The sequence below is a fragment of the Eulemur rufifrons genome, chromosome 29, assembly GCF_041146395.1.
Source record: "Eulemur rufifrons isolate Redbay chromosome 29, OSU_ERuf_1, whole genome shotgun sequence".
Lineage (NCBI taxonomy): Eukaryota > Metazoa > Chordata > Mammalia > Primates > Lemuridae > Eulemur > Eulemur rufifrons.
The window spans coordinates 86,723,196-86,749,366 of NC_091011.1; the positions used below are offsets into that span (position 1 = coordinate 86,723,196).

General features: G+C 37.0%; 1 protein-coding gene across 2 annotated transcripts in view; it reads left to right on the plus strand.

Annotated features, from left to right (window-relative positions):
- The window catches only part of AKR1D1 (aldo-keto reductase family 1 member D1), a 41,955-nt gene extending 16,165 nt beyond the window's left edge, over positions 1–25,790 (plus strand). The window contains exons 4-9 of one of the 2 annotated variants that reach the window (XM_069462059.1): positions 5,466–5,543; positions 13,855–13,977; positions 16,628–16,737; positions 17,616–17,781; positions 22,322–22,404; positions 24,413–25,790. In XM_069462059.1, the coding sequence (XP_069318160.1) occupies positions 5,466–5,543; positions 13,855–13,977; positions 16,628–16,737; positions 17,616–17,781; positions 22,322–22,404; positions 24,413–24,455 (603 nt within the window). In that variant the 3' untranslated portion in view covers positions 24,456–25,790. The remainder of the gene's footprint in view (positions 1–5,465; positions 5,544–13,854; positions 13,978–16,627; positions 16,738–17,615; positions 17,782–22,321; positions 22,405–24,412) is intronic. The other variant, XM_069462060.1, reaches the window with a different exon arrangement.
- The last annotated feature ends 381 nt before the right edge of the window (positions 25,791–26,171 follow it).

The following is a 26,171-nucleotide window of genomic DNA, read 5'->3' on the forward strand; positions in this document are numbered from 1 at the left end:
TTGCAAATTTTTTCTATAAATAGAAGGAGTATAGTCTAATGATAAAAAGTATAGTTTAGTTCATAAACCAGTAACATATCTGTTTGTTATAATTATATATATTATACTTTTACATGACAGTCAGTGCAGTAGGTTTGTTTACAACAGCATTACCACAAACACGACAGCTACGATGTCACTAGGCAACAGGAATTTTTCAGCTTCTTTATAATTTTATGGGACCACTATCGTGTATGCAGTACATCATTGACAGAAATATCATCATACAGCACATGACCATGTTTAAAAGTGAGAAAATAAAATTTATTTATTTATTTATTTATTTTTTTTTTTGAGACAGAGTCTCACTCTGTTGCCCAGGCTAGAGTGAGTGCCGTGGCGTCAGCCTAGCTCACAGCAACCTCAAACTCCTGAGCTCAAGCGATTCTCCTGTCTCAGCCTCCCGAGTAGCTGGGACTACAGGCATGCACCACCATGCCCGGCTAATTTTTTCTATATATATTTTTAGCTGTCCATATAATTTCTTTCTATTTTTAGTAGAGATGGGGTCTCGCTCTTGCTCAGGCTGGTTTCGAACTCCTGAGCTCAAACGATCCGCCCACCTCGGCCTCCCAGAGTGCTAGGATTACAGGCGTGAGCCACCGCGCCCGGCCGAGAAAATAAAATTTACTTCTCTGTGGCTGACTAATGGCATTGAAAATCTTTTTGAAGAAGGCAAATAGAGAATTTCTATTCTTATTCTTGGTGGTATCAAAGCTCAAGGACACAGAAGGTAAAACTTTTAATAGTGTGAAATGACACAACATAATGACTTTACCTCCCAACTGAACCTATAATTGAGAAATCAATATTTGAAGCTAAAATATCACATGCTTTTTGAATCTTATGATTAAAAGCCTTTCTTGGGGCACTTTATTATTTATTTTTTGGGTTTTACAATTTTTTCAGTCTCATTCATGACCCGGAAACTTGATTATTTTTTTAAGTATAAATTAAGAAGCAGATATAATTTTAGAACAACAAAATTTTAAAAGTTATAAGATGTGTCTAAAAGATGAGTGAACAAGAATGAGAATCAACAGCATGGATATTTAAAAGGTTGGATTATTCTTCCAATAATGCCTGACAGTGAGAAACAGGAATGTAGGAAAGAGACAGTGAGGCTTATCAGGATGAAAGGATTTGTAAAGAAGACCCAGTGAAATCTCAAGGGAGACACCTAGAAATATCTAACAAGGGTTCGGGCTTGATAAAGCAGGGGCCAAGGGCTTCCCCTGGGCTCCCAGAAGGTTCACTGAAAAATCAACTAGAAAAAGGTATGTTAATTGGAGAAAAAGCATACAAATTTATTTAACATGTATATAAGGGAGCCTTCAGAATGAAGACCAGAAGATGCAGGAGAAATTGTCCATTTTTATGCTTAGGTTCAACAAAGTACAGAGCCATGTAGAAATATGATTGCACAAAAAGAGTATGATCTAATCCAAATAGACCAAATGGGGAAACCCAGCAAAACCTGTCTGTCTAGAGTTTTCTTGGTCTCTCTAAGCATGTATTTCTTCCTTTTGTGTGTGGGGCAGGACTCTCACTGGAATTAGGGGGGTCTTATAACCTATAGTCAGACGAGGTAGGGAAGATTAAGTTCTTTATGGCCAATGTTTACACAGAAAGGCAGGGGTGGGGAAGGTTAGAGTAATGTTTTTAGGTTTTATGGCTGGCTTTGGGAAAAAGATGTTCTGGTTTCTATAACCCACCTTGGAGAAGAGGGCTTCTAGTTCCTATGGCTAGCCTTGGGGAAGAAAGAGACTGAGACAGGAGGGCAAGAGAAGGTCAGAGAAAAACTTTTGCATTAAGGTCTTCATTTTGGGGTATTGTTTTCTGAGCCCCAACAATAATCACTTAATTAAAATCTGAAAAAGTAAAAGTTATGTAACAGAGTTTATGGTGGCATAAAGCCATATCAGACGATAAGTAAAATTAGAAAATGCAAAAGGCAAAAAATATGGAGGGAAATAACATTCACTGGGTGTCGGGCAGATGGGTGGGAGGAGGAGGGGATGGGTATATACATACCTAATGGGTGTGGTGCGTACCGTCTAGGGGATGGACATGTTGAAGCTCTGACTGGGGTGGGGCAAGGGCAAGATACGTAACCTAAACATTTGTACCCCTATAATATGCTGAAATTAAAAAAAATAATAAAAAAAGAAATATGGAGGGATACCGGAGTAGAAATATGAGTGATAGTGTTGAGAAAGTCAAAGAGCTTAGAAATCAGAGACAGAAAGGGTAAATAACATGAGTAATGACGTGGCATCAAGGAGAAAGAAGATTGTTTCCTACTCTCAATGAGATAGGAGGGAATTGAGAAGAAATCCTCTTTGCTAGAAAGGATAATTGGGAAAGTGTTATCACCAAAGAAAATTTAAGTTTCATAAAGGCAAGATGGTAAAGGAAAAACTTAGGGAAAAATTTAAAAATATAATGGATTTTGTCCAAATCTTTGATTCCTTTCTCAGTCTGTTTTATGTTCCTGTAACAGAAAACCTGAGATTGGGTAATTTATTATGAACAGAAATTTATTGGCTCCCATTTCTGGAGGCTAGAAAGTCCAAGATCAGGCCGGGCACGATGGCTCACGCCTGTAATCCTAGCACTCTGGGAGGCCGAGGCGGGTGGATCGCTCGAGGTCAGGAGTTCGAGACCAGCCTGAGCAAGAGCAAGACCCCGTCTCTACTAAAAATAGAAAGAAATTATATGGACAACTAAAATATATATATACAAAAAATTAGCCGGGCATGGTGGCACATGCCTGTAGTCCCAGCTACTCGGGAGGCTGAGGCAGTAGGATCACTTAAGCCCAGGAGTTTGAGGTTGCTGTGAGCTAGGCTAACGCCACGGCACTCACTCTAGCCTGGGCAACAGAGTGAGACTCTGTCTCAAAAAAAAAAAAAAAGAAAGTCCAAGATCAAAGTGCTGGCATCCTACAAGGGGTTTTTTGCTGTATCATCACATGATGGAAGGAAGAATGGCAAATAGCCCCAGAGAGCAAATCCACTCCCATGAGCCTTTTCTATAATGGTATTAATCCACAATCTAACAAATTCCTAACACTGTTGCACTGGGCATTAATTTTCCAACATATAAATTCTAGAAGACACATTTCAACCATAGCTATTCCCAACAAGAAAATTCCCATTGTCAAAGTCAGCAAAGACCTCCCTACTGCTAAATCCAATGGCACTTTGTCTTTCCATTATTTGATCTTTTTCGATACAGTTGACTACCACCCCCTTGTTTAAACATTGTCTTCTCATCACTTCTATGCTATCACCCTCTCATGATTCTTTGGCAGCTTCTCTGCCAAACTCCAACTGTTGTTATGCTCAGTACTTTACCTGCAATATTCCTGTCTTACTAGCCAACTCTCCCTATAGGGCATTTCATCCAATCACATGGATTCCTTTTGGCACAAGCAGTTTGAGGGTCCTAAGATTTTTTTTATTAATATTTTCCTTTACAGTACAATGACAAAATTGCCTAGCAACACACTGCTCAGAACATATCCTATCGCTAAGCAATGCATGACTATATATATAAAATACACCTATAAAAGTGTATCTTATCTATTATATATGTATATAGACAGATAAATAAGTAAATTTGAATTGCTTTCCCAGGACCAAGGTACAGATTGTACCTGACTTACATTGGTTCAGCTTACCATTTTTCAACATTACGATGGTATGAAGGCACTACCCATTCAGTAGAAACCATATCTTTTTTTTTTTTTAATTTCAGTTTATTATGGGGGGTACAAAAGTTCAGGTTACATACGTTGGCCATGTACCGCCTATTCTCCCAAATCAGAGCTCCAGGCATGTCCATTCCCCAGACAGTGCGCATTGCACTCATCATGTAGGCATACACCCATCCCCTCCCCCCACCCCCCACCTCAGTCTGATATACGATTGGTATCATTCCCAGATGTGAATTTAGGTGATGATCAGGGAAACCAATTTTCTGGTGAGTACATGTGATGCTTGTTTTTCCATTCTTGGGATATTTCACTTAATATAATGGGTTCCAACTCTCTCCAGGAGAACCAAAGAGATGTCGTATCACTGTTATTTCTTATAGCTGAGTAATACTCCATGGTATACATATACCACAATTTACTAATCCATTCATGAATTGATGGACATTTGGGTTGTTTCCACATCTTTGCTATTGTGAATTGTGCTGCTATAAACATTCGGGTACAGGTGTCTTTGTCATAGATTGACTTATGTTCCTTTGGGTAGATGCCCAATAATGGGATTGCTGGATCGAATGGTAGGTCTATTTAAATCTGTTTAAGGAATCTCCATAATGCTTTCCACAGGGGTTGCACTAGTTTGCAGTCCCACCAGCAGTGTATGAGTGTTCCTGTCTCTCCACATCCACGCCAACATATGTTGTTTTGGGACTTTTTGATAAAGGCCATTCTCACTGGGGTTAAGTGATATCTCATTGTGGTTTTGATTTGCATTTCTCTGATGATTAGGGATGTTGAGCATTTTTTCATATGTTTGTTAGCCATTCTTATATTTTCTTTTGAAAAATTTCTATTCATGTCGTTTACCCACTTCTTGATAGGGTTGTTTGATTTTTTCTTGCTGATTTTCCTGAGTTCTAAATAGATTCTTGTTATCAGTCCTTTATCTGATGTGTAGTATGCGAAAATTTTTTCCCATTCTGTAGGTTGTCTGTTTACTCTCCTGACTGTTTCTTTGGCTGTGCAGAAGCTTTTTAATTTAATCAGGTCCCATTCATTTATTTTTGCTGTTGCTGTGGTTGCCTTAGGGGTCTTCTTCATAAATTCTTTGCATAGGCCAATGTCTGTAAGAGTCTTTCCTACATTTTCTTCTAGAATTCTAATCGTTTCACACCTAAGGTTTAAGTCTGTTATCCACCGTGATTTGATTTTTGTGAGAGGTGAAAGCTGTGGGTCCTGTTTCAGTCTTCTACATGAGGCTATCCAATTTTCCCAGCACCATTTATTGAATAGGGATTCTTGTCCCCAGAGTATGTTTTTGTCTGCTTTGTCAAAGATTAGATGTCTATATAAGGATGGTTTTATATTTGGATTTTCTATTCTGAGAAACCATACCTTGAATTTTGATCTTTTTCCAGGCCAGTAGTATGCAGTATGATACTCTCCTGCAATGCTGGGCAGTGACAGCAAGCTGCAGCTCCCAGTCAGCCATGGGATCACAAGAGTAAATGACCTATGATGTTTGTTAGGTTAAGTGTATTAAATGCATTTTTGACTTACAATATTTTCAACTTACAATGAGTTTATCAGGATGTAACCTTGTCACAAGTCAAGACGCATCTGTAAAAAAGTATATTGATGATTCAAATTTTGTAATTTTCATTCCCAGATATAAATAAAATGAATTACACTTGTGCCTTTTTTGCAGCCAGGAGATAAACTGTATCCCAAAGATGAGAATGGCAAATGGTTATATCACAAGTCAAATCTGTGTGCCACTTGGGAGGTAAGTTCAAATGGGCCCCTTATTTTAAAAGAGTATACTTTAAAACTGTGATTTGATGATTCCTGTCATATTTATGGAGAGATGCAGCCTTTACCCCAAGGGAAAGTAACAGTCAGAACAGGTATTTCTAACCGTAAGTACAAGTATATGAAATCTCCACTTTTGGGTGCTCAATAATTCTCAGTTTTATTTTGTCATAAGAGAAGAATGCCAAGGTAAAGGGAAAAGGAGGTGTGGAAGGAAGGAGAAAGTAAAGGAAATATGTTCTAATGTACCAGTAATTAAAATATATGAATGAGATAAATTTACAAATTTAAAGAATTGAATTTGGCCGGGCGCGGTGGCTCACGCCTGTAATCCTAGCACTCTGGGAGGCCAAGGTGGGCGGATCGTTTGAGCTCAGGAGTTCGAGACCAGCCTGAGCAAGAGCGAGACCCCATCTCTACTAAAAATAGAAAGAAATTATATGGACAGCTAAAAATATATATAGAAAAAATTAGCCGGGCATGGTGGTGCATGCCTGTAGTCCCAGCTACTCGGGAGGCTGAGACAGGAGGATCGCTTGAGCTCAGGAGTTTGAGGTTGCTGTGAGCTAGGCTGATGCCACAGCACTCACTCTAGCCTGGGCAACAGAGTGAGACTCTGTCTCAAAAAAAAAAAAAAAAAAAAAAAAAAAAAAAAATTGAATTTCAAAATATCAATAATAAGATGTCTAAAAGAAACAAACTTAAAACAAAAAGATACATAAAAAACTGAGAAGCAATTCTTGTTCCATTTCTGAGCAAGCTGCTAGCTCTTTCCCCAAGATCACTAGAGTGGAAAACTGTAGGAAAATGATAACAAAACGCTTATGGATTCATGGACAAGGATGAGTTTGCTCATGAGCTTTGACCTAGAGTAGAAAGAAAACCAATGAACAGTCAGAGAATAATATAGGAGAGGAATTACTGGAGTTGGTTTTTTGTTGTTGTTGTTTGTTTGTTTGTTTTTTGCATTTCCTTCACTCCTGCCACAGCCTGAGGACTAGTGTTCAGGTGTCTTTGGGAATAAATTAGAACAGCACTAAAATCCTGAACTTGTGAGAAGAGGAGAAAACTTAAGTTACTAACTGATCGCTGGCAGTTGTTTCCCACCTATACCATTCCAAACTCCACAAGCTGGGAAATCACACTCTGGTAAATATCTCTTTCTATTTACTTCCCCCTGGAGGCAACAGCTGAAGATCTGAACTGTAGAGTTGTTTTGAGGGGTGAGGAGGCACTAAAGTTTGGTGCCTGCGGCTCTCCATCTAAGACAGCATACACTCACTCCTGACTACATTGGAGCTAATCAGGTTTGGAGCCCGGCGTTCTCCTCCAAGGGGCTCCCTGACAGGGTAGCCAGTATCCCCAGGAGAAAATGAATTCACAGCCCAAAATAACAAAGCATTTATTTCACAAGAAGACAATATATCTCAATTACAGATCCCAACATACACAGGATAGAGAACCAAGAACTTTTAAATTAGCCAGTTAATATATTAAAGAACATAAAAAAGATATTAGCAATATAAAACAAGAACAATAAAATATTATTTTGAAAACATGAAAAAATAATAATTAGGAAAAATAAAAAACACAATGCAATAGACTGGGATAAATAGTAGAATGGACATAGATTTTTAAAAAATTATCAAATTGAGAGATCAGATTGAGGAAATCTCCCAGCATGAAGAAAGAAAGAACAAGAATTTTTTTTAAATATTAAAAGTTAAGAGATATAAAAAATAAAATTAGAATTTCTAGTATCTACACAATCGGAGTCCAAGAAAAAAGCAAGAAGAAAAAAGGACAAGAAGTAATATTTGAGGGAAAAAAAACCCAAAGATATTGAATGGATCATGGAGTGCAAAAGAGGAAAGCTAAGGACATCCACATCTAGACGCATTTTAGTAAAACTTAGGAATATCATGGGTGCAGCGGGATGTACCAGTAATGCCAGCTACTTGGGAGGCTGTAGGTGGGAGGATCATTTAAAGCCAAAAATTCAAGGCTGCAGCACCCTATGATCACACCTGTGAATAGTCAGTGCACTCTAGCCTGGGCAACATCGTGAGATCCCATCTCTAAAACAAGCAAACAAACAAAAAAAGAATATCAAACCTAAAGAGAAAATGTTAAAATTTCCAGAATATAGCAAACAAACTAATAATTGAGGCAAAATGGAATAGTAAAAATAATCAATCCAAGAGGAAGCAAGAAAAGATGGGAAATAAACAGATGGGGAAAATATAATGATAAAGGGGTCAATCCTAAACATCTATGCACCTAATAACAGAGCTGAGTATACAGAAAATCTATAGGATATAGGAGATTTAAACATTATCAACCTCTTGACCTTATTAAACACTCCACCAAAGTATAACAGAATGTTATTTTTCAAGTGCACATGGAACATTTAACAACGTAGGCCATTTTCTGAGACATCAGAAATTAAATCTCAATACATTTTAAAATATTCTAATTATACAAAGTGCTGTCCGATCAAATTGGAAGCACACATGTAAATAACCAATGAGACAAAAAAAAGAAATAAACTCTGTATCTATATTTACCAGCAACACACAACTGGAATTGAATTTCTTTTTTTTTAGATACAGGGTCTTGCTTTGTCGCCCAGGCAGAGTGTAGTGGCATGATCATAGCCCAGGCTAGTCTCAAACTCCTGGCCTCAAGCTATCCTCCTGCCTCAGCCTCCAAAAGTGCTGCTGGGATCATCAGTGTGAGCCAGCATGCTCAGGCTGGAAATTGAATTCTTAAAGCAATATTAAACATTAAATATTTAGATATAAATTTAATAAAATCTGTGCAAGACCTATACAATAAAAACTATAGCATATTACTGAAAGAAACCAAATATGACATAAATGAATGAAGAGATATGCCATGTTCCTTGATCAGAATACTCAGTATTATTAAGATAATAATTCTTCCCAAATTCATCTATGGATTCAATGCAATCCCAGTCAAATCCCAACAGAAATTGAAAAGCTAGTTCTAAAATTTATATGGAAGTGCAAATTACCTATAACAGCCAAAATAATTTTGAAAAAAAAAAAAGCAATAAATTGGGAGGACTTATACTAATTGCAAGCATTGTTAGACATCTACAGTAATCGTTGACAGTGCCATAAAGATGGACATACAGATCAATGGAACAGAAAAGAAAGTGCTAAAATACACCCATGAAGACATATGGTCAGTGGATTTTCAACAGAAGTGTCAAGGGAGGGAGAGAATCTTTTCAATGGTATACTGAAACTGGCTCATACCAGCTTGGGAGAACCTACGCAAATCTCTTCTTAACTATATTCAGTAATGTCATGTTGTTAGTTTGAGTGCAGCCTGGTGTGAGTAGTTACACCATAAAAATTGAAAAATACTACAAATCAAGGGACTTTTTTTCCCCTGTGGATAGTGTTACAGCCTTACCAGGTTCATTGTCCACTGCTCCAGAGGAAGCCAATACACTGAGACAGAAGGGCTTACCACAGAGAAAGACTTTAATATCATGGGTGCCATGTGAGGACGAGACAGGAGGAAGTTCTCAAATCCATCTCCCTGAGAATTTGAGAGACAGGGTTTTTAAAGATAGTTTGGCAGGCAAAGGGCTAGGCAATTGGGTCTGCTAATTGTCTAGGTTCGGAACAGAACCATAGGGGTGTAGAAATTGTCTTCTTTGCTAAGTCGATCCTTAGATGGGGGTAGAAAGACCAGTAAAGTTGGTTCCTCAGTATGGGCCACTGGTCTGGGTGGGTCAGCTGTTCCACTGGAATGCAGGGCCTGGATGATATCTTAAAAACTAGCCTTGGGTTTCACAAGGGTGATGTTATCTATGCTAGCAATGAAGAAAGCTAAGAATCTTTATGGCCATCAGCTATGTGACTCCTGAGTAGTAGGCAATTATAGGAAAGCAAGCTAGGGAACAATGACTGGTTACATACATATATATACACATATGTATATATAAATATTTCCCCATCACAGTTCCCATCTTGTGGCCCTTTATTAATTTTACAAAGAGTGGTTTCAATAGCTGTTTGTTACACAATTATCAACATTCCATTGGAGGTGTTCATAATTTTACTGGTGCATACATTCATTAAAATGTACACTTCAAATATGTGTAGTTTATTGTACATCAGTTATAACTCAATAAATATGTAAAAATTAAAACAATTTAAAACTTAGAAAAAGAGAGCTAGTTACGTGCAATGAGTCTGGTATTAGTTTTATTTTATTTTCAGCAAAACTGGATGAAAAAAGATAATAGAATAGCATTTTCAAAGTGTTGAAGAAGAAACAATACTGACCTTGTACTTTACATGCAGCCAAACTGTAAGGTAAAAATGATGCATGGTAATTTTATATCTACACATGCTCAAAAGTTTTGCCACATAAAGACTCACACTGAAAATCATTACATCTGATATGAGCCCTAATTTTTTGTTTCTGAGAGAAACAAAGACCTAAGCGATACTCTTAAGAAATGTATAATGTGAAAGTGATCAAATTAAACTTAATAAAGTATTTGCTAAAAAAATACTTGAGATCAAATACAAAAAGAAAATGTGCCCATTTATGTACCTATAATAAACTAGAATTAAAGTCTACATATACTATTAATATCACAGATGTTCAGAGTAGATCAAGGAATGTGTAACTCTGCTAAGTTATTGTCTTTATTAGGGAGTGTGTGTGTGTAGGGGGGTGGGGTGTAAACTTAAAAGTAAGAAAGAGTTAAAAAGAATCAGCCAAACACTTTTAAACAGTCGGTATAAAAAAAAAGTTGGTTGTCAACAGAAAAAAACCCAAACTCTGTAAAAAAATTAAAGCAGTTTATTCTGAGCTGAATATGTGCTACCATGGCCCAGAAAGCCTCACCCAAGAAACCTTGAGCAAGTGGTTGGGTTACAGTTTGGTTTTATACATTTCACAGAGGCAGGAATTACATGTAAAGTCATAAATCAATACATAGAAGGCATACGTTGATTTGGCCTGAAAAGCCAGGACATCTCCAAGCAGGGAAGTACAGGTTATAAATAGGTTTTAAGATTCTTTGATTTGTAATTGGTTAAACAAATGAAGTTTTGTCTAAAGGCTTAGACCGTTTAAAGTTAAGATAAGGAAGTCTGTTAATCAGAAACAAGCCACCGGACATGGACATATACTGAGACTCAAGGTATCTTTTATTTATTTATTTTTTTTTTTGAGACAGAGTCTCACTCTGTTGCCCAGGCTAGAGTGAGTGCCGTGGCTTCAGCCTAGCTCACAGCAACCTCAAACTCCTGGGCTCAAGCGATCCTCCTGTCTCAGCCTCCCGAGTAGCTGGGACTACAGGCATGTGCCACCATGCCCGGCTAATTTTTTCTATATATATTTTTTAGCTGTCCATATAATTTCTTTCTATTTTTTAGTAGAGATGGGGTCTCGCTCTTGCTCAGGCTGGTCTGGAACTCCTGAGCTCAAACGATCCGCCCACCTCGGCCTCCCAGAGTGCTAGGATTACAGGCGTGAGCCACCACGCCCGGCCCTCAAGATATCTTTTAAATTGATGACCTGCAGGTGTGGTTTAAGCTTGGCTTTGCATAGCCTTAGGCCTGGTAATGAGTTACAAAGCCTATCTCCAAGAAGTGAGGGGGGCATGAGGAAGCATGTCTGACTTCCCTTTACATGGCCAGCAACTCAGCTTTAGGGTATTTCTAGGTTCCCCTTGGCTGGGGGGGGCTTAATATTTTATTTTAGTTTACATGCTATAGTTTGATAACCCATATAATAAATGACTGAAAACATGTTGTCAGGTTTTAGTCTGAAATGTCGGTTCATGGCCAAAGAACAACCAGACACACCAAAGTTAGGCAAGCATGAAAATGAGGTTTATTGAAGAAAGAAAGATAGGATTATAGGGCAAGAGGAAGATATAGGTTTACAGAGCATGGTATATATGCCACAGATGACCACCAGACCCATTGTCTCAGCAAAGGGAGAACCAAAGGAAGGGCGCAAAAAGGGATTGGTTATGGACTGCATCTTGTTTTATAATGCCCAGATAGGGACCTCCCTGTGGCTCAGACACCACCATGGAACCACTTTGATTAGACAGTTGGGAGTCACATGGCCTGGGCCTTACTCATACAGGTTGTTCTAGGTCAATTTCCAGACTCTATGGTACCTATGTTGGTTGGCCCATGGGCTAAAGAGTCCTCTGCATTCTTTTGCAGCCAGCATGCCAAGTTCTGATTGGCAGATTTGTAGGGTATTCCCTCCTCTCCCAGGTATGGAGAATTAGGGTTGGGCAGGAACAAGATGGGGGCAATAGCACCCACTTTCATCTCTAGGAGACCCGGAATCCCTCACTATCTACCTAACAAAAGAATAGTGAAATCATAGCTATTTGCAGAGAAGATGGTAGTGCTGCATGACTCAGTTCCAGGCTTAGTTCTCTCTTTGACATAAGGAGTTCTGGGGGTCCTGAAATTTTACTTTTCCTTCATAAGCTACACTATTAATAATATCAGATAACATAGACTTAAAAATCAAAAGCATTATTAAGAATAGAAAGGGTGGTACATAAAGATAAAAGATTCTATGTTTGTCCACATGCAGTGGCTCGTGCCTCCCAAAGTGCAGCTTTGAGGCAAGAGAATCACTTGAGGCCAGAAGTTTGATCAGCCTGAGCAACATAGAACAAAAAAACAAACAAAAAAAAAATTATCCAGACATGGTGCCACATGTCTGTAGTCCTACATACTTAGAATCCTGAGGAGGGAGAATCACTCAAGCCCAGGAGTTTGAGGTTGCAGTGAGCTTTGACAGAGCTACTGCTCCCCAGGCTGGGCAACAGAGCAAGATCCCGTATCTTTAAAAAAATAAGCAAACAAAAAAGATTCAATTTACCAAAACGACTATACCAATTTTAAACACATGTGCACCAAATAAAATATCTTCAAAATATGTACAGTGAAAAATTGGTAGAATACAGGAAGACATTGATAAATTCACCATTATAGTAGAATATTTCTGACATATTCTTTTTAATCACTGAGAAGCCAAGAAAAGCTAGACCCAATTTTACATATAATTGTTATCGAAACTGCAAGGGGGGCTTTGGCCTAGGTCCAATTGCTTGCAAAGATCCAATTATTGAGACAACAAAGATTGCTGAGTAAAAAAGGAAATTTTTAATACAAAAGACATCTTGCTGCCTGGGGAAAAAAGGGGCAAAAAGATTTTCTGTCTTTTTGAAACTTGCCCCACTCCTTTGGGAACTTGCATCCTAGCCTGCATCTCTGAGGCAGGTTAAGTCTTTTGTTAAAACTCCCAGGCTGGCAGAGTTCACAGACTTTGTCTCTGGCAGAGATGGGAGATTAGAATAGTTAACCACAGTCATTGCTGATGCCAAGAACCCTCCTTGTAAAGCTCTGTATTTCTGCCTATGTTCAGGAAATTTCAGATTTTGAGATAAGAAGGTCTACCATATTTCCTCCTTTGTAGACAAAGTAAATTCTCTTTTCTTCCTCCTCAAACTGCTTGTCCTCATTCTTCTGATTCGGTCTCATGGACAAGTGGCCAAGCTTTTGGTAACATTGTGGGGTGTAGGGAAGAGGATGGGAGAAGCTGCCTCATCCCTCTTCTGTACTAAGGAAGATACGGGCTTTTTAAGCAGAAGCTATGTGCTTTGGGGCAGGTCTTGGGGGATGGTGAGGTTTAGTGTCAAGAAGTCTGCCCTGGGCCTTCAGAATCTCAACTCCTTTGTCTTGTGGAAAATCTATCATATCTGGGAAACAACTCAAAAAGTCAAGTAGTTAAGGGAGAAGATTAAAAAATATATATATAGGGGTCATTGAAATTTGTTCGTGGAGCCAGTTATGTGTGTGCATATACATACACATATGTATGAGAAAGCGAATTTTGCACCTAAAAATAGGAGAATACATATTTTTCACATACACCAAAACATTTATAAAAGTTGCTCAGGTACTATGCCACAAAGAGAATCTCAACAAATTTTGAGAAAAAGGATCATTATTAATGTCCTGGTATACATTGTGAAAATACAAGAGGAAGATATGGCATACAATATTTTGCAAATTTATTCAATCATAGAATTACTGCTTCTTCCCACCTACCCATCTCCCCCACTTTTCTCCTTTATAGAATGCTTATTAACATATCCAAGACTTTTCTTTTTAAAGAACTAACAGTCATCCTCATAAGCATTTATTCTTGCTTCTTCGGAGGCTTCTTTCTTAACCTGTTGGCTTATTCTACAGGCTTTGGAAGCTTGCAAGGATGCTGGCTTGGTGAAATCCCTTGGAGTATCCAATTTTAACCGCAGGCAGCTGGAGCTCATCCTGAACAAGCCAGGACTCAAACACAAGCCAGTCTGCAACCAGGTATAGCTTACCAGGTCCTCCTGGAGGTTTTAGGGGGATCCAATGTAATATTTATGGAACAAATAGAAGCCTAGACTAAGTCTTGTGGTTGTTCCACATAAATTTCATCACAGGATCCTGGACAGGTCTCTTTTTTTTAATTTTTAATTTTTATGCGTACATAATAGTTGCATATCTTTATATGGGTATATGTGATGTTTTGATACAGGTATTAGATGTGAATTAATCAAATCAGGGTAATTGGGGTATCCATCACCTCAGGTATTTATATTTTCTTTTGGTTAGGAACATTCTATTCTTTTAGTTATTTTAAAGTACACCCTAACTTATTGTTGATTATAGTCATTTTATTGTGCTATCATATATTGTTCATTCTATCTAACTAGCTAAATATGTTTTTGTACCCATTAGCATCCCCACTTTATCCTCCCCTCCCTGCTACTCTTCCCAGTCTCTGGTAACCATCATTCTACTCCCTGTCTCCATGAGATCAACTGTTTTTAATATTTAGTTCCCACATATGAGTGAGAACATGCCAGATTTGCCTACTGTGCTTGGCTTATTTCACCTAGCATAATGTTCTCCAGTTTCATCCATGTCAGTGAAAATGGCAGGATTTAATTCTTTTTTGTGGCTATATAATGTTCCATTGTGTATATTTGCCACAATTTCTTTATCCATTCATCTGTTTATGGATACTTACGTTGATTCTGTATCTTGGCTATTGTGAATTGTGCTGCAACAAACATGGGAATGCAGGTATCTTTTCGATATACTGATTTCCCCTCCTTTGGATATAATAAACCCAGCAGTAGGATTGCTGGATCATATGGTAGTTCTACGTATGGTTTTTTAGGAACCTCCATTACTGTTTTCCATAGTGGTTGCACTAATTTACATTCACACCAACAGGGTACGAGGTTCCCCTTTCTCTACATCCTCGCCAGCATGAATTTATTGCCTGTCTTTTTGATAAAAGCCATTTTAACTGGGGTGAGATGATATCTCATTGTAGTTTTGGTTTGCATTTCTCTGATGACTAACGATGTTGAGCGTTTTTTCACGTGACCATTTGTATGTCTTCTTTTCAGAAATGTCTATTCAGATCCTTTGCCCATTTTTTAATTGGATTATTTGATTTTTTTCCTATCCAGTTGAAACTCCTTATATATTCTAGTTATTAATCCCTTGTCAGGTGGGTAGTTTGCAAATATTTTCTCTCATTCTGTGGGCTGTCTCTTCACTTTATTGATTGCTATGAAGAAGCTTTTTAGTTTGGTATGATCTCATTGTCCAATTTTGCTTTGGCTGCCTGTGCTTTGAGAGTATTACTCAAGAAGTCCTTGCCCTGGGCAAGTCTTTTGACTTCTCTCAATTTATGTCATTTAAGAAAAAATATTTGAAAGTTCAAACGATTTTTTTTTTTTTGAGGAAAAATAATGAGGGGACAATAGCTGTCAGACATTAAGACACAATATAGAGTATTTAAAATAATGTAAGGATAGTGCAAGAACCAACATACAAATAAATGGAAAATAACAAACATCTTAGAAACAGGCCCAGGTTTAATAAAAAATTAATGTAGAATAAAGTAGCACAAGCTAATAGACAAAGGAATAAATTTTTCAGTAAACAGTGTGAGAAAAACGGCTCATTCTATAGAAACAAACATAAATCTTTGCCTCATATCATACTCCAAAGTTAATGTCCCTTCCATTAGATGTTAAAGAAGAAAGAGGAAATAATTTGTAAATACAACTAAAGGATTTTAGTTTCCTGGAACTATGAATAGAAAATAAAGCCATAAAAAACCATAAAGAAATCATAAAGAAAATTTTAATAAATTTAATAGTATAGAAATGCTAAACTAAAAATACTAGGAACAATTAAAGAGCAAATAGGTGATTATATTTTTTAAATATACTTTTAAAAGATTTATATCCTTATGAATTAAAAGTGAATTAAAAAATCAATGAGAAAAGAACACTAGGGCTCAGCAAAAAGAAAAAGATGAGCAGAAGAAATGAACAGAAATTCACAGATGACAAGTTGCAAGATCAGTAAACATATGAAAAATGTTCAACTCACTATTAATTAGAGAAACTTTAAGTGTTATTTTTGTATTGCACATCAACTGGCAAAGTTTTTATCTTATTTTTATATAATGCTCACGTAAGCAAGTGATAAAGTGCTGGTGAGTACCAATTGGATCAGCCTTACTGGAAATCAATTTGACAATATGTATCAAGAGCCTTAAAAAATGTTCACAGTCTTCTATTCCTAAGAATATATTCTAATAAAAAAATATTAGGATGCACAGATAGCCTTTTATGTGTATTTATCACTGCATTGTTTATAATGGAAAAATAGAAACAACATAATATAAAAAATTAGGGGAATGATTAAATAAATTATAAGGCATTCATATTATGTGAAATCTTAGCAAAAGATGTTCTTGAATCATTTTTGAGGACAAGAAATGAACAATATATTAAGGGGAAAGACCAGAATACAAAATGTAACATATAGTATGGAGAAGATTATATTAATTAAAATGGATTTTATTGAATAACTTTTTTAAAAGTATGTAAAATTGCATTCAACTACACAACCTTAATTTTGTGCTCTACTCTCCAATGCAAACACATAGGTTGAGTGCCATCCATATTTCACCCAGCCAAAACTCTTGAAATTTTGCCAACAACATGAAATTGTCATTGTTGCATATAGCCCTTTGGGGACCTCTAGGAATAAAACCTGGTAAGTACTTCTCTTCAGGAAGTGTTTCTTTTGGTGTAGAGTATGAGGCTAATATGAATTACTATACTTGATTGGAATGACTCTATTTGGTTATGTGATATTAAGAAAGTAACCTCTTCAAGTCATTATCCATATATATGAATTAGAGCTAATAATACCTTCCTCACCAAGGTGTTGTAAAAATCGATAACACTATATGTATGAAATTACTTATCAGTGCCTGATATAAAGGAAATGCTCAGTAAATGTTAGTTTAGGTCAGGTGTGGTAGCTTATACTTGTAATCCCAAGTGCTTTGGGAGGCCAAGGCAGGAAGATCACTTGAAAGCTTGAGGCCAGGGGTTGAAGACCAAGCTGGGCAATATGGTGAGACCTTGTCTCTACCAAAAAAAAAAAAAAACAAAAAAACTTAGTTTATTTTTTGACAAAGGAGTTTCTATGGCCATGTTTTAAAATTTTTGAACTTTTTGAACTCTGTATTCAATGGTAATACTTCTACTGGTGATACGTTCCACCGACTTAAGTAGAAAATTTTCTACTCTAAGATGATTCTAAGGGTTACATTTCTTCCACTCCAGTCTTCCGGCCTACCCTATATTCCTACTTCCTACCCAGCTCTTTCTGTAAGACTCTTCAAAAACAATATTATTCATATTCCAAAGGAGGCAGCTCCATAAACTTGCCTCTCTCGATCTTCCCATACTAAGAGATACTCTTCATTGAATGAGTACTCGGCACTCAAAGAAACTGGTTACAGGAGACCTCAAGCATCCTGGTAGGTGACCAGGTGAATGGGAAGACAGAGGAAGGAGGTGACTGATTAACCTGTGGTTATCACTCAAGCTAAATATGATGCATGCTTTGATTTTTTTTTTCAGGGTGAATTTGTCTTCTCCACCTTTGTTAAAGGATGAACTTCTAAACTCATTAGGAAAAAAGTACAATAAGACAGCAGCTCAAGTTGTTTTGCGTTTTAACATCCAGCGAGGGGTGGTTGTCATTCCCAAAAGCTTTAATCCTGAAAGGATCAAGGAAAACTTTCAGGTAAGAGAATTGCTTTTGGAAGTGAGAAAATATGGGTATATTTGTTTTTTGCTTTTAAAGAATGTTCTGATCAGCTTACTAAGAAAATGGTAAGGCTTTCATATTTTATTTTACTCCAGCTTCTTAATCCATGCTGTCCATATCTGGATATAATTTTAGCTAAATTTGAGACAATTTCTAATACTTCAGGGATTGCTTGCCATTTGTACATTATCCAGCTCTCTTAGATCTTCCGTGTTCTTATCTATTGGCTCTTACTTTTTCTTTTTTTTCTTAACATTGCTAATCAGCTGAATTGACTCTTGACACTACCTACTTCACCACCACAACAGAAATAGAATGAATAAAACTTGAAATTCATAATAATCAACCTACTTTCTTAGTGGCTCTGGTAAAAGTTCAGGACAGATTTCAAAACTATAGAAGAGGTTCATTTAGACTTAATGAATACTAATTTTCTTTATTTCCTCTACAAGTGATTCGTGAACAACACTGTAATTTCCAGGTGAGAAAAGAAGCCACTGTGTAGACAAAGGAGTGATTAATTTACTACCACTAAAGACTTAACTGCTAGGTAATTACAACCATATAGAAGTACCATGTAAAATTAAGTAATTATATATCAGTTAATAATTTAAATTTCAAAAGTAAATTTTTAATCCCTACTCATAATTAAAGATAAGTAAACATGAGGTAAATGTAAAATTAAAAGAGGTAAAAATGAGATAGTATTTTTCCCTTCACAAAGGAAAGTAATCAAAATGTTTGATAATAGAGTAACCAAAACAGCATAGTACTTAGGCACAAGAACAGAGACACAGACCAATGGAACCGAACAGAGAACCCAGATATAAAACCATCTTCATATTGACATCTGATCTTTGACAAAGCAGAGAAAAACACAGTGGGGAACATAATCCATATTCAACAAGTGGTGCTGGGAAAATTGAATAACCACATGTAGAAGACTGAAACAGGATCCTCACCTCTCACAAAAATCAACTTATGATGATAACAGACTTAAACCTAAGGCATGAAACCATAAGAATTCTAGAAGAAAATGTTGGAAAAACTCTTACAGACATTGGCCTAGGCAAAGAATATATGAAGAAGACCCCAGAAGCAATTACAGCAACAACAAAAATAAATAAATGGGACCTGATCAAATTACAAAGCTTCTGCACAGCCAAGGAAACAATCATTAGAGCAAATAGACAACCTACAGAATGGGAGAAAAACATTGCATGCTATACATCCGATAAAGGACTGATAACTAGAATCTATTTAGAACTCAGGAAAATCAGCAAGAAAAAAATCAAACAACCCTATCAAAATGTGGGCAAAGGACATGAATAGAAATTTTTCAAAAGGAGACAGAACAATGGCCAAAAAACAAATGAAAAAATGCTCAACATCTCTAATCATCAGGGAAATGCAAATCAAAACCACAGTGATATATCACTTAACTCCAGTGAGAATGGCTTTTATCAAAAAGTCCCAAAACAACAAATATTGGTGTGGATATGGAGAGACAGGAACACTAATACATTGCTGGTGGGACTGCAAATTAGTACAACTTCTATGGAAAGTAGTATGAAGATACCTCAAAGAACTAAAAGTAGAGCTACCATTTTATCCAGCAATCCCACTAGGCATCTATCCAAAGGAAAAAACGACATTCTATTTACATCTGCACTCGAATGTTTATAGCAGCACAATTCACAATTGCAAAGATGTGGAAACAACAATATATGAGTGGATTAATAAAATGTGGTATATGTATACCATGGAGCACTACTCAGCTGTCAAAAAAAATAATGAACCAATATCTCTTGTATTATCCTGGATGGAGCTGGAGCCAATTCTTCTAAGTGAAATATCACAAGAATGGAAAAACAAATACCACGTGTATTCACCATTAAATTGGTACTAATTGGTCAATACTATGTGCACATATGGAAGTAACATTTATTGGGGATTGGGCAGGCGAGGAGGGAGGAGAGGATTCGGTAAATTCACACCTACTGGGTACAGTGCACACTGTGTGGGGGATGGGCACACTTGTAGCTTTGACCCAGGCAGTGCAAAGGCAATTTATGTGAGCAAAGCATTTGTACCCCTGTAATATTCTGAAATAAAATAAACAAATAAGAAATGAAAAAAGAAAAACAAACAAAAAAACTCCAAAATGTTTGATAATATTTGGGAAAACAATCACTTTCATATACTATTGTTATTAACATTAATTGGTAAGATTTGGAGGAACACGATATCATTTTTCCAGATTCATCAAAATTAAAATGTACTTACTGCATGATCTTACTCATATATGGAATCTTAAAAAGTTGATCACATAAAACTAGAAAATAAAATGGTGGTTACCAGAGGCTAGGGTGGTTGGGGGGCATGGAGAGATGCTGGTCAAAAGATAAGTAATTATAGTTAGATAGAAGGAATAAATTTCAAGAGATCTACTGTACAGCAAAGTGGCTATAGTTAATGATGACATATTGTATGTATCAAGAGAGTGGATGTTACTTGCTCATACCACAATAATGATAACTATATGAGTAATGTGTTTGTTAATTACCTAGATTTAGCCATTCTGCAGTGTATATATGCTTCAAAATATCATGCTGTACATAAAAGCATACAATTCAAATAAGTAAATAAATCCAAATGCACATATCCACTGACCCAGCAATCTTATCCTTACATGTATTTGCACATATATGAACATGTGCATAAACATACACACACAGATGTTTATTCCAGCATTATTTAGCATTATTTACAATTTTTTAAAAACTAGAAACAATTATCAATAAGATTCTGTAAAACAAGTTATGACATATTTGTGCACTGAATTTTTCTTTTTTAGAGACAGGGTCTCACTCTGTTGCCCAGACTGGAGTGCAGTGTGCAACCATAGTTCACTGCAGCCTCCAACTCTTGGGCTCAAATGATCCTCCTGCTTCAGGCCCTCATGAAATATTATATAGCCATTAAAAAATATAAGTACTAACATGGGACGATATTCATGATATTAGACAATTATATCTTCAGAAGTTTTTTGCTACCATGTGACAGAATGCAACTTGAACTTAAGCAAAGAAAAAGAGATATAAGCCAGGCGTGGTGGTTCAGGCCTGTAATCCCAGCACCTTGGGAGGCTAAGGTGGGAGGATAGCTTGAAGCCAACAGTTCAAGACCAGCCTGGGCAATACAGGAGACCCCTACCTCTAAAAAAATTTTTAAAGATAGCTGGGCATGGTGGCACACACCTGCAGTTCTAGCTACTTGGGTGGCTGAGGCCGGAGGATTGCTTAAGCCTAGGAGTTCAAGACTGCAGCAAACTATGATGGTGGCTAGCCTGGGCCACACAGAAAGACCCCCACCTCAAAAGAAAAAAAAAAAAAAGAAAGAAACAGGGATATAATTTATTGGGTTACATAACTAAAAAATCCATAGGTAAATCAGACAATGCTGGATGCAAGTACTCAAATGGCTATCCAGGGATTTATTACAGTTCTGTATCTCTACATAGTGGCAGAGAATTCCTAACAGCTCCAAGCTAATCATTTACTCATACTCAGTAAAGATGATCACAAATAAAGCCTTCTGTCAGGGTATCTATCAATCCTGATTGGCCCTTTGTGAGTCACAAGCCACCCTCATATTAATCACTGTGTCCAGTAAGTAGCATACCCTGATTGGCCCCCTGGGCTATATCTCTATTCCTATGGTGAAGGAGCTGAGATCGTATGTCAAGACAGCCTTACCAGGTAGGAGAAGAAAGTTCATAAAAGGAAAAAAAGGGATTCTGTTACTAGCAAACAAAGGAAAGTACGCTAAACAGTTAACAACTACTGACAATATTTTAACATTTACCAAAATGCCCCATACTAAAAAGTGGTTGACACTGTTTTCCACGGCCTTAAAAGAGTAGGAAATCAACTGCATGACTGATGTGTACATTCTTTAAAAATATATAAATGTTAATAAAGGACAATTATAAAACCAGAGTATAAATAAAGTATCAAAGCTAAGAAAAATTAAAACAATGAAAATGGAATTGAAATAAAAAGGTAGAGACATTAAAAATGATAAGGGAAAGGATTTCAAGGATAAAACAAAGCAAATGAAAAGTTTTAAAAAATAAGCAAATATACTCGGGAATAATTTTTTAAGTGTAAGAAGGCAGTAGTCCAGAATCAAAAGCTCAGTATCTTATATAGAAATAATAATATTTTTTCACATTTGGAATTTTAGGAGATTTTTCTGAACATATGTTGTTTCAGAGCATGTGGAATTTCTTGCAAGAAATTTCTTGTCCCTAGTAAGATTGTCTCTAAGACAAAGGGCAGACAGAATGTCCAGCAGGCTCTCCTCACCCCCAACACTAATGCGACTCTTAGACATTTGCAGAGATGCTCATACATCTTTGAACGGCTCCCACTGCCAGCCCCACTCTATGATCCCACTTTGGGTCCATCTTCTACCTTGAAAAATGTCCTGTCTTTTATTTTTGTTATTTCAGATCTTTGACTTTTCTCTCACTGAAGAAGAAATGAAGGACATTGAAGCGTTAAATAAAAATATCCGATTCGTAGAAATGCTCACGTAAGTTCTGAGGATCATTAATCGGGTCTGCAGAGTGGTACTGGAGTGTCAAACATCAACCAACAGGGCTCATATGAACCCTGACCTATCTCCATAAATAGCACAAGCGCAAAGCATGGTGGGAAGCATGCCTGGGGGAAATATATCCACCACAGGAACTTCCTAAACCCCACTCCCTATTGAAAAGAGTCCTGGCATTTATTTCATTGCCATGACTTAGGTTAAGACATGGCAGGCTAAGGACTCTGAGGAGAATTAACTCATGTGATATAATATTCATATGCTAAAACAACAGCAGCACAAATGTTGAAACAATGTATTTATTTTTTCTAAAAATCAAAGTTATGCACAAATCAAAGCAAAGTTATCAAGAAAGGGGGAAAAAAACAGTTTCTGGGAGAGAGGCAATAATGCAGTAGAAAGAGCACTAAGTTGGGAACCAAGAACCTAGAGTTTTAGAAAAATACTTTTCTTGTCTATTAGATTTTAGCTTTTAGCTCCACCTATTAGCTGATTCCCACAAGCAAAATTCCTCACACTCCTTCAAAATATGGCCAAGTCCAGCTAACCAACTGAAGTGGCCCCTTTATTCTCTAAATATTGCAGGTCTTTTAAAATAAAAAAGTTGATACACACACACATCCACACATATACTTTTGTACACACACATGCATTTTTTCTTACTTATTCTCCATTAGTCTTTCCAGTTCTTTAAGTCACCTGGATAGTCATCTTCTTTTTTCTGTCTTCCCTTTAAGAGAGAATTTAGAAAATGCTCACTAAGATAATTCATAGTTTAGATACTTATCTTGTTGGTCTCACTATTTTTCATGAGTCAGAAAGTACTCTGACTGGCCAATATTGAATTTCTGAATTAATAAAACAGCTTCCTAATGGGAACTTTCCCGGAGGAAAATTGTTTGACATCAAAAGGTACCACCCAGCCTCAAGAACAAAAAAGTAAACACAAACATATAACTTTGCCAGAATTACCAGTTACATGTTAATTCATCGCTCTTGAAGATGAACGATTTCTACGGAATAAATACTGTATCATCAAGTTAAGAAGAGATAGTGCAATGTAATCAATCCACCAATGTACTGATTTTTTTCACAGAAGGTGAAATTATTAAGTTTGACATTTGACATATTGAATACCAATTCTGGGGAAAAAAATAACTCATACTGGAAAATAATTAGAAAAATAGACAAGGTGAAACTAAGATTAGGCCCCATTAATCATGTATCATTTAGGAGTACTGGCCTGCGGTTCTTTTCTGGTTTTCATCCAATTGATCTTTGACATTCGAGAGCCTTTTAAAAAAAAATGTTTTAGAGTTCATGGTACTTGAAGAAAACTAAATTTTGCATGTCTTCCATGATAGGGACACACACACACACACACACACACACACACACACACTTGAGATCTTTTATGGACTGTTTCACCATTGCTATTTAAGAGATAAATTCATCATCATCATCATCATGGAAACTCACTTTGATGGTCATCACCTTTCTAGATCTCAAACTTGCAACACTCAGGAAGTCTAGTGAGGGGGCAAGTGAAAATGCTGATTAGGAGAGGGTGACACTGGCTGGTAATTAGAGTTCAGAAGAGAAATGCTCATGTAGTTAGTTCATTGGAGTAGGAGGCAGCTTGTGTAGAGAGCAGGAGGGAGGAAGGAGTTGGGAAGAGGCAGGCAAACAGAGACAGGCGTGGCTCAACTCCGGTGTTTTTGTTCTGAGTGAAATGTTGCTGTGGCAGCAACCATTTCCCCAGCCCTAATACAGACACTCACATTCACACCCAGGGTGCTGTCCAGAGCTTCAGGAAAAGGTGTGGTCTTAAAGGAAAACAACAGAGGAGCGTGGATAAGAAACATCAGGGGAAGGAGCAGGAGAGAGGGAGAGAGTTGGTCAGTGAAATTCTCAAAGGATGCTGGTGACACATACAGCTGGGCAATTTTGGACTGAACTTTTTCCCTTTGGGGAATTGTTTTGGCAGGTGGTCTGATCACCCTGAATATCCATTCCATGATGAATACTGACTTCAGAGAGTTACTGGGCAGATTTTTCCCTCTCATGTGTGCCAGGACGTTGGGATGGGTAGTTCCCAAGGATGTGGAAATGAAAGGGGTTTTACTATCCTCAAAGTGGTAATGGAAGCATGCTTAACTTTTGTGTAGTGTACGTGACTTTGGCTCAGCCATGTAGAAGAAAAAATAATGTTTAAATCTGTTGAAATAATTCTTAAGAAATTATCAGCTAATATTTTATTAGATCAATGTCTTCTAGGCTCCAGAAAGGAAAACATTAGACTTTAGAAGAGATTCAAAAGCAACATATGAAGACAAGTGACTCATAAATATGGGTACTACCACTGGCAGTTAACAAGACAACAAAAAGGGTGGAGAGCTAGCTTGTGGCAGTGTGCTGGCAATGGCCTTGATGTCTGAACCATCAATTGTATTACAAACACAGACAAGATAAAGTACACTGTGCATTATTAACAAGGAAGTGATTTGCTACACCTTGAGTAGAGAGAGAGGGCTAAGTGTAGAAAAGTCTTAAAATAAAGGCAATTAAACACCCAGTGCCCAGCAAAGCCATAATGATTTTGTTGTTTGTTTCCATCCAATGTGTGTTTGTTTAGCTTTTACCCAGCTTGAAGGATGGATACTTCCTGGTTCTCTCTTGCATCCTTAGAGGGCCTGAGTTTCCACATGACTGGCATCCACACTTGTGCTGTCTTATCACTCTTGCCCACATTGACCATAGAACCAACATCATGTGAAGTGGCTTGAAACAACCGACATACACAAATAAAACGCCGCATCATAAAGTAGTCCAAAAATGGCTATTTTTAAAAAAGGCATTTAAAAAAGAGATTTTAGGAGACATATTGAAAGAAGAGGCTTCATAAGTTTATTATACTTAAGACATTAATAATATTATTGGGATAGCTGTGAATTTTGAGACAGTAGCAAGTTCAAAAGAAGACTGGTAATTTTACTGTATGTAAATTTTTAAACAGTGAATAATATTATTAGAATTCAGCAATAGAGATGTACCTATTTTCAATTCAACTGGAGAAATATATTTTATTCATTCATATTAGGTCACTCTCATAGGGCAAGAGAGTACATTGAAAATTGTTTTTGAGATTGAGCCCATTATCCGCAGTGAGGTATCACAAGATCAGAGGAATAGCCTCCACATGTTCTCGCTGTCAAATTGTCAACACTATGGTGCTCACACGGCAGTAATATTCTCCAGGGATTAGGGGGGCTGGGGGGCAAACTCACAACTAATGGTCAGAGTGTGCATTGTAGAGGGGAAGGGCAAGCCTCTAAACCTCACTTGGGTGAGGCAAACACATAAAATGTAACCAAAATGTTTGTATCCTCATAATATCCTAAAATAAAAAAAAATTGTTTTCCCAAGACCATTTGGTTATAGATAATCTTCAAGAACCTGAAGACATTTCTGAGAAATTATCACTTAAAAAATGTGATCTATACTCATTGTTTCCACTGATTCCAATATTAATACTTATAATGCTGCCCTCTAGAAAATATTTTGTTCACAAGAAATAATAAAGTATGATGATTTGGTACACCTCATGAATCTCAATTCTGTTTATAAGGTTAAGGGGTGGGGAAAGAATCATGTGAATCCAGTGAAATTAAAAGGCCTTTGAGTTCCTACTGGAAAGACAGGAAAGAAAAATGGGTATCAAATGAAAGAAGAGAAACTCGAGTCCT